The following is a 17,916-nucleotide window of genomic DNA, read 5'->3' as shown; positions in this document are numbered from 1 at the left end:
ACCCTGCTTGGACCTGGTACACGCAACGATGATAAATAAAAGGACAAATCAATTTATAATTTAGGCCACTTTGTACAATTATTAAATAAAGTTATATTTGTGAAACAAGATAAAGTCATATAGCCTAAACAAGTAAATGAAAACGAGCTAAATAAACGTACAATTCTGAATTTCTGGCTCTAAATAAGCTTTAAGCTATTTGCAGTGAGTTTGGCTACAAATTAAAGAATGACATTTAATTTTGTTTGCTTGGTTAACCGTCTGGACTTGTTCCTGTCATAAATACTGTGACTGTCATAGATATCCTCACTCTGGGCACTTCTTCTCTCCATGATTAAACTCATAAAGGCTGAGCAGTTTATAACCTCTCTAGAAAACTGATCTCCAATTTAGCCCTAGTCGAGACAGGATAAACGTAATTTATTCTTCATCCTCACATAGGATTCATTCAGTCCCAAAATGGGACCCCATTCTGACTGACAATCTGAGGCTTACTGATAGTCTGGGGCTCGACTAATAAAACTAAACAGGGTCTAAATTACAGACATTACATTAAAGTACCATTACAGACATTAATCTGAACTCTGCAGTAGAGTGAGTGCACAAAGAGGTGATCACCATGGGCCCAACTGTAGATACATTAAAACTACAGGGAGGACAAAACTTCTAGCCTTGCACAAGCAAAAATACTTTTACAAGTCCTGCTGGGACTGTAGAATTAGCATGACTTAACACCAGCATGACTCCAAACCAAAAGTGCAGTGCCTCAGGCTGCCAGGATCCGGCTGCTTCAGCATCAGCATGATATAGATTATTTGGCTATCCCTTAACTCAATGTTATGTCTCTTAAGTGTGATTTGTCATTCTGCACAGATTTTGCCTACAAACATTGAAGAAAAAAAGTTACCTATAATTGGATTATAGTTATACAAAAGGTCACAGCACGAATAAGGACACAGCAGGGAAGTGTAATCAACACAAACAACAGCTGCCAGAATATCTGGTGGTAGTAGTAGGCTATGCATATAGCACAGAAAATATAGCTACCTTATTACCTTAATATAATAGTACATCAGTATAGGACATTTCACTCCTGACACAGAATACATTTAAAAGTGAGAAGTCATTGCCCCCTTCTGGTTGTTTATAGCAATAAAAAGCTTATTTCAGACTAGAATGATTTTTCTTCTGTGTGTGTGTGTGTGTGTGTGTGTGTGTGTGTGTGTGTGTGTGTGTGTGTGTGTGTGTGTGTGTGTGTGTGTGTGTGTGTGTGTGTGTGTGTGTGTGTGTGTGTGTGTGTGTGTGTGTCATAATTGCATTTAAGAGTTTACATTCTAAATGAAAATGGAAATCTGGTATGGTAATTGCTTGGGGGCCTTCACTGTTTTATTTCAACATCTTGTTATACTGGTGTTATAATAAATATATTATTGATCCTTCAGCAAATGAAATATCACACATGTACGCGAATGAAGCAGTACAGTTTCCATTGTGGCTAGTGAAGAATGTACAGCATGTCTCCCTTGTGTTTGTAAATGCAGATTTACTGACTTACAGATGTCCCAAATAATATAATGAAGTTATTTACTTGAAACTTCTGCATTGAGAATGTTGGTGGTCTTGCCATCTGGAGAGAGCATTTACAGATTGTCATCATTTCTACTGCAGGAACATCCAACATAGAGCTGATCATGAGTGAAGCAGGGTGACTGGAAGTTGAGGCTACATACATACTGTAGATATAGATGATAGATCATAATTCTTGGGCAGAATATAAGGGGTGAAATATAACCTAATATGATCTATGATGGTTGTGGAGAATAGGATGAGGTCGATAGAAAAGTTGCGAATGACCTGGGCATGCCATGATAAATTAAAAAAGACCATTACTGCATCAAAAGTAATTAACAAACTATACTATAAAAACTTGGCCAAATTGTCAAATAATAAAGGAAAGAGGCAGAAATTGTGAAAATAGCAGATGTACAAGCTCACAACGCCTCTCAACGCGAGGTGTTGTGAGCTTGTAGATCGGCTATTTTCACAATATTTATCTATGGAACCGAGTCAAACTAAATGTAATGCCTCAACTCAAATATGATTATTTTGGCGGGTTGCGGCCTGAAAAGGTTGAGAACCACTCCTCTATGGCATGCCATATTTGGGCTATTTTATGTGGGTGTTGCATTTTAAGGCATGGGGGCTGGGTTTTGGCATGGACTTGGCATGGCGTTTGGGGCCATTGCCTGGATTTTGGGCTAGCCATGACCTTGCCCAGATCCTAACACACCGCTATGCACAATTTCAGCCCAGTCTGACCTGGGCACGTGCGGGCTGTTTTAAAGGGGCGTCCATAGTGTTTCAGGGGGGCATGGCCTAGGTTTTGACCTGCTTTTCACCTTCCTTGGACCATAACACAGCGCTAAGCACATTTTCAGTCCAGTCCGATCTGGGGTGTGGGAATGCTGTTTTAGAGGGGTGTGCATGATGTTTTAGGGGGGGGCATGGCATTTATGCAGCCATGGTTTTGACCTGCCCATGAACTTCCCCTGATCATTTGCAAGTCACTATGCAAATTTTCAGTCCAACAGGAAGGGTGTGCATAAAAGATTTAAAAAAAAAAGACAGACATGCACAAAGACAACTTCAACTTATTTATAGATAAAGACTACCTGCCATATTTCAAAATGTATGCATGGTATTTAGTCTGAAAATGCTAAAGCGTTCATAAACTTTCCAGCAACTCTGTAAATAATAAAACACTGCACCCCACTACCCCGCCCCAATGAGCTTACAAGATTTCTGTTTTATTTATGATCAATATCTTTATTGAACTTTCTGGTATACAAACAAGTACAAAACAGACCAAGCTGTTTCAAAGGGGAAGGCTATGTTGTGCATTAAACAAACATAGCGGGATATCACATCCCCATCAAAGACAGTATCATCATACACACAGTTGAACCAACAAATCAAACAGTGACAAAAAAAAGAGAAGAAGAAAGGGGATGCCTACAAGATCATACAGATGAACAGGAGCGGGGGAATCACCCCCATCAGAGACAGCTTTCAAGTCTCATTCCAATACAATACAACAGTGGTTCTCAAACATTTTCATGTCAAGGACCCCCAGATTGATATATGTATTTGGCCGCATACGGCCATCGGAAAATATTTTGTACCCAGGGGCCCCATAAGAGAAAATGTGTCAACATTTGTCAACATTCTTCTAAAAAGGCTGATCTGCTCACAACGCGTTGCATTGCGATGCATTGTGAGCTACTTTTGATTTTTTATAGGGCATAAGTTTAAACTGTTCCTCATTTTGCTGGTAGTTTTACGGTGGGTTTCGGGGACCTCCAGGGGTCAGGACCACACTCTGAGAACCAATGCAATACAGCATCATTAATACTTAAAACACTTATATATTGTAGTACATGTAGCCCCATAGTAAACCAGTTACGTGTTAGCACTCCTGTGATTTCCTAGCTGATCCAACAACCCCTTCAACACAATAGCTGCCAGTCTAGTACCAATAAAGTCTAAGAACAGAGACCTAATCTTACAGAATACCTTAATCGTAAGAATTAGGTATAGTCTATCCGCTATGTTATTTCCAATATTCATCTATATATTTACAGGATTTACATATATTTACATGAATAAAGATTCCAGCCTCAGCATTACACTTTATACACATTTCAGACTTAAAGGTAGGGTAAGTGATATTTTTGGGTTAAAACAAAAAGTATTTTTTTTAAAGGTTAAAGCACTATATTCTGATAGTAATCATTGCTATAGAGTGTTTGTTCAGTAACAGGAGTCTCCATGTCTCTCCAGCTCTATAATAAACAAAAAATACATTTTCCGGTAGGTGTCAAAATCTCAGCCAATCAGGAGAAAGTATCACTTTTTAAGCTTAATTTTTATAGTGTTCCAGTTCCAGTTTTGCCTGCTCATTTCTTAGTGTCATCACTTCCAATTTCACTTGTTTAATCTATATCCTGATTGAGTTCTCTATCCTGATTGGATAAAATTTTAAATGAAACTGAAACTGAAACGAAAATGCATTTTCTGTTTTATAAAGAGCTGGAGAGACATGGAGACTCCTTATATGGACAGGACACTCTATAGTAACGAGCACTATCATAACATAGACCCATTTTGCAATTATTTGAATAATTGCAAATCACTTACCCTACCTTTAATGTGATGCAATTTATGTACAAGCTGTATAATCTACGCCGGTGTAGTATTACATTAATTTCCTTTGTCCTATTATAAATTGAAAAGAGGGAGAACAGTTGCTACTCTAGTCCATCCATCTTTCTTATCCCACGTTTATAATCATATTGTCACCAATAAAACAAAACATTTCAGCTTTCTCTTGTTCAGATGCAAACACAAATCCTCTTAAAGATCCAAACCTGATTAACCTGACAGTAATTCAAGCCAGTCAAGTCAAGCCACACAATGGTGCATACATCACATAATTATGTGTACTGATTGATTTCTTCTACTTTAAAGAAAAAATGAAATTGTGCCTCTGTTCAGAAAATCTAGAATCAAGGCATATTTTGAATGTATGTCAAACTGCCATGGATTTTCATCTCTTTCACAATAGTAAAAATAATTCCATCAGTGGATTTAAGATTATTTTGTACAATTATTTATGTGTTCAGTAATGGAACAACTATGTAGTTTATGTTCAAATTATGAATTTGTCCATACGCTGCTACTGAAATGTGTGCTATCAAGAAATCAGTGAAGAAGCATTAACAATGGGGACCATTCAATGAAGAATTCACATATGACATTATTTTAGCCACGGACAGCTCATTACAGTATTTGTGAACATGACCAACTTCCTGCCAAAGCTAGAAAGCAATTAATATTGCAGTCTGTGATGCTGTAAAGCTGTATAACCTGGAGCCGCTCCATGGACAATGAATGGGACAGTCGTTGGATTCATATAATGTTTGTATAAGCATTACATTATGAACAATATGAGCTTTATTTCAAGCAGTGTTATGAATTCTGAACCAGGAACTGTGTCTTGATGCACAGAAAATCTCACTGTAAACTATGGAAACTGTCACAGCTTCCCTTTCCTTCCATCTATTCCAATTCCTTCTCTCTCTCTCTCTCTCTCTCTCTTTGGAGCTGTATATTGGTATGACATCATGGATTACTCACTGAGCAAGTCAAACACTGGCCTCTTGTACCTGGCTATATACAGGACAGTAGTGAAGGTTCACAAATACAAAATGAGCTGCCCTCGGGCAAAGGACTTTGCAAGCCATGTGGATTTACGGGCTCACATTTAGTTTCATTTTCATTTCTCAATGAACTCACAGAACCCAGAAGACTACTTGGTTAGATTCTAGCCCAAGGTAAATACCTGCATTATGTTATTCTAACCATTAGAAAAACATAATAATCAGGTACACTATTTAGCATGTACTGGTCACATAAACAAATGTTAGATGCGTTTCACAGGGAGAGGAAAACGCTATACCTCCAAGCTCCTAGTTCCCCAGCCACTGAACAGGCACCCTGGCCATGACCTTGTATTGTTAACTGTACTTCCATGTACTTTTTCCATGTCTTTCTAAATAAAGTACTTCAATCAATAAAGTACTTAAATCAAGCCAACCAGTAGGAGTCTCCAGTGCATTGACAGAGTTCTCCCTCCCCATAGGCTTCCTGCGAACATAGCCCCGACACTGCTGGGGGATTTAAACCCTTCGGCCCCTATTTTCCGTGCTACCTTACCCCTTGGCACTACCCGCTACCCGTGAATTACGCAAAAGGCAGCTGACGCTGTCCCTAAACGGCATCTTACGGCCGCACTAACCGCTATACATTATGCCAACTCCGTTATTTGCGCCGGGAGATGTACCCGTGGGTGTGTTGTTATCCCTAAACTTGCTATCTTGCCCATACACGTTTGGGAAAGCGCATAGCGGATTCTAAAACCACCCGCTATGCCAAATTCGTTTGGTAGAGCGCGCGCCTGCAATGGACATGTCGGGCCGTGCGCAGCAATGTGTGAGTGATAATTCTGTGTATCAAATATAATTTTATTCCAAGGCAACGTCGGTCTTCCATGGGCAGAGAGGGAGAGAGCGTAAGATTGCACTGGGGATAATGGCTTGCGCAGTCTTGTCTTAAAGGCAATGGCATCTGGCATGGTGATTGGTTTTATTAATGTGACGCCCAAACCACACCTATGCATAATGTAACGGGTAGGACAGGTCTTTTAGGGATAAGGCTGGTGTCGGAAGATAGCAACTTTTCCACGGGAACGCCCCTTGCGCCATGCTAAATCCCCAAATAGTGGGTTTAGCCACTTTGGCCAAGTCTCTGCAGTGGTGGGTCTGTAGGTAGTTTTAACAATCTCCATATTCCAGTCTTCTAAAATCGTGTTCTTTAATGTTGTTAGACATCCAGGTAGACAAGCTGCCTAATGCAGGGTCAGGGACAGTCGGCCAGATGTTTTGTTTTATCCTGAGGACAGAGACACATTTTAGTTAATGGTTTTGCTTCACCAAACACACTAAAATGTTGATACCTTTGTTCTTCAGATAATTATCAATTAAAACAACAGGCATCACTAACTGCAAGCTATATTTCTAGAGACATCTCTACTGTTGTTTAGGTACCCTAACTGTAGTTAGTAATTTTAAACTTTGTTGTAACGTTTGCCTTTCACTATCATAATAACAGATTTCTAGTGTTGTTAGCATTCCTTGCTGCAAACAAAATATGCAGTTGCCTCCAACTAGATTTTCAGTTTTTTTCTAAATATAAAGGCTTTTAATCATAGCAAAAAGTTCACAAAGCACACATATCCAAAGATAAAATCCTGGACATAAGAACACATTTAATATCTGCACACTGGGCCATGCTCCCAATGTGTATTTAATTAGTGTTTTTTTTTTGGTGGTAACTAATTAAATACAGTTTGGGAGCATGATCCATTGTGCAGAGAGCAGACTCTATATTTCTACCTTTATTCATACCCCAAGATTCTTCTTCAAGTTGTACACAACCAATCTGCTGGTATGGCCTTATAGAAATGGGTAGACAAAGTAAACGTATCCTATATACTTTATGATGAGTTCAGGCTGAGAGAAACTTTTTTTAGGTTTGAACCATTATTTACAGTCTGGTTTCAGCCCTTTGGTCTTGAACCCCTAAATATTTACATGGACCGTTAACAAAAATATAAAGGTAAAGATAAAGATAGAAGAAGATACTGTATGTATAGAGGCTGATATGGGAAAATAAATAATAATGCAGTTGCTGAATTGTGTACACTGAGGGTAGTAGCATATACATTCAATATTGCACTTGTATCCGTCTGGTCCTAATCCTCCCGCAAAACCTGCCCTGCAGAGCAGGAGGCCAGATAAGATAGGAGGACATTGGCAGTTCAAACTGGCCTGGTCAAGTTCACACAGCCTGGACTCCTTTTCTCGATCAGTATACCATGTCACCCTATGTTATGCATTTTAGGACAGTGGCATTAGAAAGAAATAGAGCTATATCAGCCACACCATCAGTCCAGGTTTTTCAATCAATGTTTGGGTGATGTCTGTACAAAAGATTTTGCACAATATGAACATTTCCAACCACAGGAATGTAATGTAGGTTCTTCATAACCATTCATGTATCTCATGCATCTCATTCTCATTGTGTGTGGTATAACTTCCTCATATAAAATTGGAGTATTGCAGCTGTATGGATGCAACCATACTGCATGCCACATTGCTCAAATGACATGATAAACTCTATTGGCCATGGCACAATATAGCTTGTGCTGTGACTTTGCACTGTCCCAACCCGATCGCCAGAGAACTACGTATGTATGCACGGATCGAGTGCACTTCATTCCGTGGATAGTCGCCTCGAAACCCCGAAATTGCGTGCATATGTACGGCGCTCCCTTTGTGACAAAACCATTTCGGAGGCGCGCAGTCACAGGCGAACTGTCACCCCGTGAAGGACCACCGAGGGAGCTAAGGCGACCGAGTTGCCGTCCTGAACGGTGTGACGTTCGCCTGTGCCTACTCAGCGCCGTTTGAGTTATGTACCGATAGGCACAGAATCGTAAATTTTGTTGTGGGGACTGCTCTGCTTCCGGGTTTTTCCGGGTTGCGACTGGTTACGCCCATCGTGGGACTCGCCGTACATATGCACGCAATTTCGGGGTTTCTAGGCGACTATCCACGGAATGAAGTGCACTCGATCCGTGCATACATACGTATATCTCTGGAGATCAGGCTGACTGTCCTATTGACCATAAACCCCACCCTGAGTATGATGTAAGAACAAAATGTCCACCGTGTGAGGGTTTATTGTCCTTGTATCATGTGTGATATGAAACTCTGTGCATTATCAGTAGGTACTATGGTACAGCATGTAAAACACTTAATCCTCCAGTCAACCTGCACAATGGCCAACAGCTTCCAGGTGTAAATTAGTGTTTGACTGTATTGATGAGAAGCAGGGCACTGCTGAAGAATAATTTGAATGCCCAACAAACATTACTTGGTTCAACAGCAACAAATACAATAAAATACAGTGTCTGCAGCTCTGCACTGATATTACAGATCATGCTTGGTGTGCGGACTCTCAAAATGCTGTAAATGACATTCTCTTACCTCTGTCTGAAACAAAGTATGGTCAAGAGGCCCAACAGCGTGAACACAACAGGGATGACACAAAATATGATGGTTCCGTCTGAATAATCATCTTCTGTCAAACGCAAACACACACGCACACGCACACGCACACGCACACGCACACGCACACGCACAAGCACACGCACACACACACACACACATTGTAATCCTTGTTTGAAATAGCTAACAATACAGCGTGTATATTTGCTATTACCCATTAAGACCGGGAAAGCATCTGTGTCATTTTAGATTTTAGCATTGGCTATTCAAAAATAGCAGATATACAAGCTCGTAGCGTGTCACTTCGTGCCACGCTACGAGCTTGTGCATCTGCTAAATTTTTATATTTTTGAAAAATCTTGAATCATTTTGAATTACGAAAACGTTTGAGAACTACTGATTTAGAAGGCATTTATAGAATCGGTCTCAAGTCTTAATGGGTTAAGTTCAGATATATCACTGTGTTGCTACTTACCAACAGTGACCAAGAGTGACGGCCCGGCTTGTCCCTCTCCTGCCACAGTGTGAGCCGTCACATAGATCGTATGGACTCCAGACAGACCAGTCACACCACAGTGCAGCTTAATGGGTGGCACCAGGGTGCGCACCTCATCTGCACCCAACAGCAACACACATTATTATGGAGTTTTGAAACCATATGGGTTTCCCTGCACACTTCAAGTGGTGAACACAGCAGAACATTATGTCCACCTAATGTACCCACAGTTTTGAAATCCAGCGTGTGGAGAGATGTGAAACATTCGTTACAGATTCTAGCTGAACTGGACTTAAATGTTCGGATGAAATGAATAGGGCTTATGTTTAAGCACATGAACCCTAGTATCCCTATCCTAGGCATGTCATAATAGGCAAACATTCTGCAAAAATAGCAGATTTATTAGCTTGTAGATTGACTACTTTCAGCAAAGAGATTTGGTGTGGAGGGAAAAAAGAAGGGGACCAAGTATAGAGCCTTGGGGGACACCGGTCAATTAAGTATATTATATAGTTTAAGTGGTTAAGACTGTAAAGTTGTAAGCATGTCTTGTGAAATTGTATGGAATCTTTAAATAAAATGCCCTTCCACCTGCTTTGATGTCACTTCAATGTCACACAACACAGTATACACACCACTACCCTATTACTGTTATCTAGCAGCATTAATTTAATCACAAAATGTGTTTTTCTTTCATCTGTTTTTAAAGCCAAATTGCAAAAGATACCTGATTCCAAAAGATGAACATGGGTAAAGAAACTTGAATGACCATAAATTTGTCTGGTAAAAGAACAGTAACATCATTCTAGATTTTGAAGAGGTTTAACTTTGCACACAGGTGGGGCTACATACAAATACAGTTTCAACTATATATCAGCCTCCCACACCAACTACGGAAATAAAAGAAAGCTAATTCTTTGTAATAATCAAAACATGATAACAGTCACTTAGCACCACAGACATGTACATGCATACGTGTGTTCCAGCGTGTTTTTGTTATGTTATTCTGTACTTACGTGTTGTGTTGTCCTCCTTCACACAGTAGACACTGTATTGGGTGATGAAGCCATGTTGCTCTTTTAGAGGTACAGGCTCCCACTCAAGGACAACTGCACTACTGCTCTGCTCCTTTACCCTCACCTTTGGGCCAGTAGAGGGCACTGGAGGGCCAGAAAGGGGGGAAAGGAGGAAGAGGGAAGGTGAGATAGAACAATAACCATGACAAAATAATGTAGCGTAAGGGAGGTAGAAATAATATTGTTTCAGTATAAGCTCCTTAAGAATAACTGTTAGACTGTGTATATTCTTTCATATTGTCATTGTTGATAGAATTGTATTAATTCATATATTCATTGTTGATGTAGATTTCTTTTTACTATTAGGCCTACTTGTGCCTCTCTTGTGTTTCAACCTTGTTGTTTTAAAACATTAATATTATTGTCTCCGCCAGGCCGAAGGCATGGCGAGAGAGTATGTTTTACCCCCTGTCCGTCCGTCCGTGTGTCCGTGTGTGTGTGTGTGTGTGTGTGTGTGTGTCCGTCTGTCACCAGCTAATCTCCGGCACCGTTGGCCCGATCGCTCCGAAACTCACGCACACACACTCCCTGGATGCCAATTCAGAACCTCTGCCCCAAATCTTTCACATGGGCCTGTTATAGCGCCACCAGGAGGCCGATTTGTGCAAAACCCATTTTTTTTACATTACTCCTAAAACATTTTTCCAAACGTCAAGCAAATCGGTACACAGTATCACTATAGTCATGTGATCAACACGGATCTGTCTGATTTCCCATATTCCATCCTCATTGCCTAAGGTTGGCTTCCAAAGTTTGCAGGATTGGTCCGTTTTGAACAAAAAGCCTCAAAGTATACACACAGCTTGCGATTTCCGTGAAATTTCACACGTACATTCCCACTAGGCCGAGGAAGAAATACCACCCTTCTCACATTGGCCTGTTGTAGCGCCACCAGCAGGTCTAATTTAGAAAAACACATTTTTGGAACAAAATGCCGTTTGAATTGCCTTGTTGTTGAATTGCACTACAAATACACTTTGCCTGCCTTGCCTAGCTTGTGTAGACATTTTATTATATATAATTTCTGCACACTAAACCTTGGAGGACATTTTGGGGCCTATTGATCATAATTAGAAAAGTTACCTCCTTGTTTGGCGTATGCTTGTATAGTTCTGGCCTCACCACTCTCATTGCCAAATTCTGGCATTACGTTCACATTATAGCACACTTCTGGCAGCAAATCTGGAATGACAGTGAGAAGCATTTTATTTGTCAAGTGACATTCTAATAATTCCACTGTTGTGTTCTTATAGCCTACAGCCTCCAATCAGCAACATTTACAATTCTCTCCCCACAAAAACATAGTCAAAACCCAGACACTAACATTTCTGACGCCAAGATGTTAAGCAGCCATTACATGCTCGACTGGAGTTAGGCCTTAGATAAACTTTGTCTGAACTTTTATGTCGAAAGGAGTACTATATTTTGTAAACGTTATAGGATCCAGCACAGAAAGTTTAGCAGAAGCCTTGCAGTTTTTAAGTAATTCAACAAGGATCAGTGTATCAGTGTGGAGCCACAGATAAGAGGAAAGGGAAACTGATCTCTGTTGTTTCTGGCTGAGGCAATATTGAAAAGGTTTCTCTGTATGAATATGAATAATTCATTTAGCCTATACATTATGTAAATTAATTGACATATGCCCCTTTAAGTCACTCATCATGGTTAATAAGCCCCTGGCATCATCTGATTTAAAAAAAAGAGTAAACCGTTAGCTTGCCATTAATGTTGATGCTCCTGGCCTCACTGCTGAGTCTCTCCCATTGTATATTATTATCATCTGTTTCCAATGCTGACATCCACTCCACTAGGAAGCCAGTATTTGAGGGATATCGGTGTGCCGACCATCTGAATTCGAGGCAGGTGTCATTCAACGCTGTCACACTGACCTTTTGCACATTTCCCAACACTGAAAGAGAAAATAAAGGTAATACTATACAATTGACACACATAGCTGGTAAAACTATATTTTGACCTACTTTACTGAAACTGTACTTGTGTGTTTAGCCACTGCCCGCTTTAGATCTGGATATGGAGTGAAAAAATACTGTCAGCCGAGCTAAGATGCAGCGACACTCAACCATCAAACTACCCCATCAAGTTTATATTTTGTATGTGTCTTAAAATCAATAAACATATTTTGCAAAACAAAAACTGCCCCATCAACAGAGAAAGACAAACTCATTATAATAGCTTGTTTCACAGCTCAGCTGATAAAAACAGTAGTGTTTTAGATCAAAGCAATGTGTTCTGAGAGACCCTTCCTCTAACCCTGTGATCTTGGTTAGATGATCATCACTTAATTGCTAAATTAATTGTAAATAAAAAATATATATAACATTAATACAAAATAAAATAAATAATAATATAAATAAGCTGTGATATTAAGTTACATAGAGATTCAAAACTTCCTCAGTGAGACCTCGCTGGGCAAACCTGAATCAGTGGGAGCTGGGAGCTTAAACCAGGCCGGGGGGGAGGAACCAATTGAATTGGTCATGGTCAGGGAGCAGGAAGAGCGTTGCATAGGCAGAGTCAGATGACAGAACGTTTCTGTCACATTCAGGCACTTTCCAGCATTCAATACATTGTTGGATCCCTCAGAGAAGCAAGACACATTAAACCACAGGCTTGTACAAGCTGCCTGACTCTTGAGGGGAGGCTAGATGGGAAATAAACATCAATGAGGAAATTAACACAGAGATTAGACTTTGGTCACTTGGTATGATCAAAGGACTAGAATAAGAACTTAATAAAGGTAGCACACCCGCAAATGAGGCAAAATTGTTGTGTTTTGTCTAGTCAGCCAAGCAACATTTTCCAATATTTTTCTCACCTTCCACAGTAGAGTCACTTGTCTCTGGTGAGTGGCGTCTGTGGGTTGTATTGTTCGCCAGAGTTGTGGGGCAGTGGTGGGGGCTGGAGTCATGTGAAACGATACACAAATACACTTTTCTTTTATTAACCTAGTCTCTCAAAAACAGCATAACAACAAACATACAAGTTGCAGAAAAACATCATTCAATATTCATACTCTTGATCCAAAATGGAATCCAAACAGTTGTTTCGCTATAAGGTGGAAACCGTTAGTAGTTGAGAATGTTAATACTTTTGCTAAGTGTATGACAGGGTGGATGATTCATGACCACAAGAAAGCATCCATAGTCCACGGTGATAGGCATAGCTACACTACAACAACTACAGGATTAATCAAGGAAAGAATTTAGTGGAATGAAATCAGTAGCTAGTGAAAATCCAAAAAGCATTATTAATGTTTTTGTCTAATTGTGAAATATTTTAACTTGGAAGTGGCCGAAGTGAGATCTTACAATAGTCTGTATATTTTGAGGACACTATTCAAGTCTGATGAACTTTGTGTCCCACTAGTGACAGCATGTTCCGACAGTACAGTATGTCCCTCTCTGAATGCCACAAGGGTCACTTTTATCTGCAAAACAGGAACTGATCTGTTCCAGGCCTTAATTTTCCTATGACCAATGAGTCAGACACAAAACTAATATCCTCTCTCTCTCTCTCTCTCTCTCTCTCTCTCTCTCTCTCTCTCTCTCTCTCTCTCTCTCTCTCTCTCTCTCTCTCTCTCTCTCTCTCTCTCTCTCTCTCTCTCTCTCTCTCTCTCTCTCTCTCTCTCTGCTGGCTGAAAGAAAAACAAAACGTTACTGCAACCCTTAACACCAATTCATTGGAATGACGGTTGTTTAATGTCATGTTCTGTTATATATTTTGGAGAAGAAATCCAAAAGTAACTGAACAAACAACATTTGATCAATGATTTTGAGAATTACAGCGAATTAAAGATGACTATTTTTCAATTATTTTTATTTTGTTTTATTCATGACCTGTTTTTCTACTTGTTGATATCATGCAGATAATTTAAATAAACTAATTGATGGTTCGAATTTGGTCCAGCTGACCATGACAGGTTCAAGGGATCGGTGACAAAGTGATATCACACAGCCAGCGGAGTCAGAGGAGTACTCAGAATCTCCCCACCTTCAGTGGAAGAATGTGAATAGGATGGTTTAGTGGCAAGTTCTGCAGATAGTAACAATTTGTATACTCAAAGTCATGCACCAAGAGGAAGTAACTGTAGAAAAAAACACATCCTTTAAACACACACACACACACACACACACACACACACACACACACACACACACACACACACACACACACACACACACACACACACACACACACACACACACACACACACACACACACACACACACACACACACACACACACACACACACACACACACACACACACACACTACCAGCACTCACCTGCAATCCCTGTGCAGCCCAACAGCTGGTGGCTCCAGTCGCTCCAGATACTGCTGTTGCAGCGCTGGCGCAGTCTGACTGTGTACTGAGTGAATGGACTGCGAGAACACAGAGCTTCGAGACGGAGAGGCTGAGTAACACTCACGGAACACTTCTGAGGCGGTTGACCAGACACTGTCTGGACCTCAGGCTATAGGAGAAATAGAGTGAGGGCACACCGTCAAATCCTTACAGGTCAATCTTTGCACTCCCAGAGAGTTAAATTAACACCCAGGTTTTTACAGCGCAAGTATCGAATGGGAAGGGATGGATGACCTTGCATCCTTTTAGTTTTTACATTTAATTTTAGTGCTGTTAAGGGCCCTTTCCAAAAGGCTTATGGTACCATGTTGGATGCCTTTAATCAGGGGACCCACTCGCACATCTCGTCAGAAGGCTTAGAATTTTGGTGAGTGCCAGCATCAATAACAAAAACTAAATGAGAAAACGAGATGCTGAATCTTAAGGGGTAATTGCCATCAGAATTCCTTATATTAGAGCCAGAATCGGGGATGTATTTTAGATATTCACTGAAGCATTAATACATATTGTAAACAATAGCAAAAGCTTGAATGGGAAATAAAGGGAAAGGCCTAAATCAGGTCACCTAGATTATTACAGTAGGGCTGATACATCTGGGATGGGGACATCTGAATTCAATGAATGGAACCATCGCAGAACCAAGACTTTAGGTTAGTCCTTCACATTGGGACTGTATCAAGATTTTTAAAGCAGTGTGCGTACAGTAGGTTTGTCAGCCGCAGTTCTTGCCGATTTTCTAGCGGAGCCCATTCATTGAATTTAGATGTCCCCAGACATATCAGTAGGTATAGATCTCTGATTGTCTGGCTATGTCTTCCAACTAGATTAAGATATGTGGTAAAAGTTGACCTTTTGGCCTGAGGGTGGTGCTAGACGATAAGGCCATAGGGTCAATCAAATGGTGTTCATCCTCCGGGGAGCATGGATACACTGAGCAAATCTCGTGGCAATGTGTCCATTAGATAGATATACCTTGCATGCAAGTGGATATTTTGGCCTAAAGATTGCACTTAAGGCCATGGGGTTACCAGTCAGCAGTTTTCGAAATACCTTGTTTGGGACCAAGTGTTGGTTATGGATCAACAGACTGACTGACATTTTCATTCTTACAGCCCGAGCCCAGCGGGGCTAAAACTTGTATCAGTTATAAGAAAAAATGAAGTCTGCTTAGATCATTTCAAATATAGCGTACAATATACTGCATATGTATACAACATTCCTACTTTTATGTGCATAGTGGAGTTGGATTATATTGGTGGGACAATAGCATAGTTTAGTATACTCACAGACACAACAACCTGGGCACAGATCCTCCACCTCCTCAACTATGCCTACATGCCTGTTCCAGCCAGGGTGAACACTATAACATATTTGTGGAGTGCATGATTTGTGAAAATACTATGAGTGTTAGTATGTTTCCACACCTGATCAGCTGTGCTATATTGTAGCTCATAGTTCAAAGAGCCAGAACAGATCATGTCATTGGTTAAAGCAAAATGTTCAGGCTTGTGCCACAGCAACTCCAGACAACCGGGTTTGTCTTTAATTGGTCTCAGATCAGTCAGGACTGGCATACGCAGCTTCACTGTTGAAAGATGGAGAAGAAAGGTGAATATACTGTATGGATGACTATAAACAATAGGATTGTCTGTGAATGTCAGATATATGAATAAATGACTAAGCTGCTGGAAATCAAAAAAGGGTTATCTGATATTAAGTTAACTGTAATTGTAACTTTATCAGTATTTGTACCTGTTCAAATTAGATGATATATAATGAATTATACACATTTCTTTATTGTTCCCCCAAAATGTTGAAAATGTACAGTCATTATATATGTCACCAGTTGACCCTTTTGTCAGAAACTGTGCATTAAGGGTATCTGTAAGTTGCTATAAGGATAGACACTAGCACCAGCAAACAGTGAGTATTGCCCAAACTGGTACTCCAGTTCTGACTGGAGGCATTGGAATGTATCCAGTCAGGATATCAGAAGGCACTTTTACACTTTGGATAAATGCGTGTCTACCGAATGGCATGTGGAATAAAACCCTTCATTAATCATTAAATCTGTGTTTTTAATGCCGTACCAGCATCCATTGCGTTGACAGAGAGGGTGAGTGGACTGGTTGTTCCTCCAGAGCTATAGGCCACTACTGTGAAGTTGTACAGGCGGTAAGGACTTTGCATCTCCCCGGAGCAGTGTGTCTGAGCCACCTTTGTACAATTGAAGCCGCGATGGCAGGCAGGATTGGTGGGGAGCCCATACCTGAAACATTCAAATGGGTACATACAGTAAGCAATGCTAAGCATGCATGTGTAACCACCTGGATGGGAACACAAACATCACTCAGTCAAAGACAAGGCAAGTGTATGTAATACAAATTTGTATAGCAGAAAGAACCAGGTGTAAGCTGAAATGTTAAATAAAAACAGTGGAGAACATAGACGAACATGGACTTAAAAGTAGTCAGAGTTGGTGCAAGCTTCAGATCATAATGTTTGACATGGGGCGGCAGTGGCTCAGGGGCAGAGTGGCCGGATGGGAACCGCAGGGTTCCCAGTGCGATCCTGGGCTCCCCCAGAGTTAAGGCGGTTACACACCGGCGATTATGCGAATATACGCAAAATTCGGACTCGTTCCGAATAATTAAAATACGCTTTTTTCGCTCCGCGAAACTGATGTGGAAGCTTGCATTGACTTTATAAGGTTTAAAAAAAACGTATTATTCACATGAAAAAAATCGCCCCGGTGTGTAAGGACCTTTAGTGTCGAAGTGTCCTTGAGCAAGACTGAACCCCTAATTGCTCCCCATGAGCAGGTTGGTGCCTTGCATGGTTTCCTCCGCCATCGGTGTATGAATGTGTGTGTGAATGGGTGAATACAATGCACAATCTATGTAAAGCGCTTTGTATAAAAGTGCTATATAAATGCACCATTTACCATTTATAATAACTTAACACTGCCTCACAAGGGGACTGAGAGCAGTTAGTAGATAGAACCAGAGGAACAGAGAATTCTTGAGGGTTCATAATGTAAAAGCAAATCAGAGATGTATTTTAGCCCTATACCACTGAGCCTAAAGGGGAATTTCCCCTTGGCTGGGAGAGATATTTGGCTTTTGGTCTTCAGGCAGAAGCTCTGAGCCAATATGCTACCCTTGGATACTTTTTTCTTTCTGGTTTGGACATGAATCCACTAATTCTTACTATTTTAAAGATGATATTAGGATGAAATTATTTTTGACACGATGTTACTATTAAAA

General features: G+C 40.5%; 1 protein-coding gene and 1 long non-coding RNA gene across 2 annotated transcripts in view; one reads left to right on the top strand and one right to left on the bottom strand.

Annotated features, from left to right (window-relative positions):
* Positions 1-2,829: 2,829 nt before the first annotated feature.
* LOC308087115 lies at positions 2,830-4,558 on the top strand. Its single transcript, XR_013933280.1, has 2 exons — positions 2,830-3,718; positions 4,254-4,558. It is a non-coding gene; the product is annotated as an uncharacterized lncRNA (long non-coding RNA).
* Positions 3,707-17,916, bottom strand: part of LOC308086459 (interleukin-31 receptor subunit alpha-like) — an 18,472-nt gene continuing 4,262 nt past the window's right edge. Inside the window, exons 3-13 of the mRNA XM_080429986.1 lie at positions 16,741-16,919; positions 16,075-16,235; positions 14,570-14,759; positions 13,099-13,181; positions 12,699-12,924; positions 11,983-12,171; positions 11,346-11,444; positions 10,203-10,346; positions 9,166-9,303; positions 8,670-8,763; positions 3,707-6,510 (exon numbers count right to left, since the gene is read on the bottom strand). Of these exons, the coding sequence (XP_080286112.1) occupies positions 6,393-6,510; positions 8,670-8,763; positions 9,166-9,303; positions 10,203-10,346; positions 11,346-11,444; positions 11,983-12,171; positions 12,699-12,924; positions 13,099-13,181; positions 14,570-14,759; positions 16,075-16,235; positions 16,741-16,919 (1,621 nt within the window). The 3' untranslated portion in view covers positions 3,707-6,392. The remainder of the gene's footprint in view (positions 6,511-8,669; positions 8,764-9,165; positions 9,304-10,202; positions 10,347-11,345; positions 11,445-11,982; positions 12,172-12,698; positions 12,925-13,098; positions 13,182-14,569; positions 14,760-16,074; positions 16,236-16,740; positions 16,920-17,916) is intronic.

This window comes from Gymnoscopelus braueri (assembly GCF_963280865.1).
Source record: "Gymnoscopelus braueri genome assembly, chromosome: 6".
In the NCBI taxonomy this organism is placed as follows: Eukaryota; Metazoa; Chordata; class Actinopteri; order Myctophiformes; family Myctophidae; genus Gymnoscopelus; species Gymnoscopelus braueri.
This window is presented reverse-complemented; position numbering and strand designations above follow the sequence as displayed.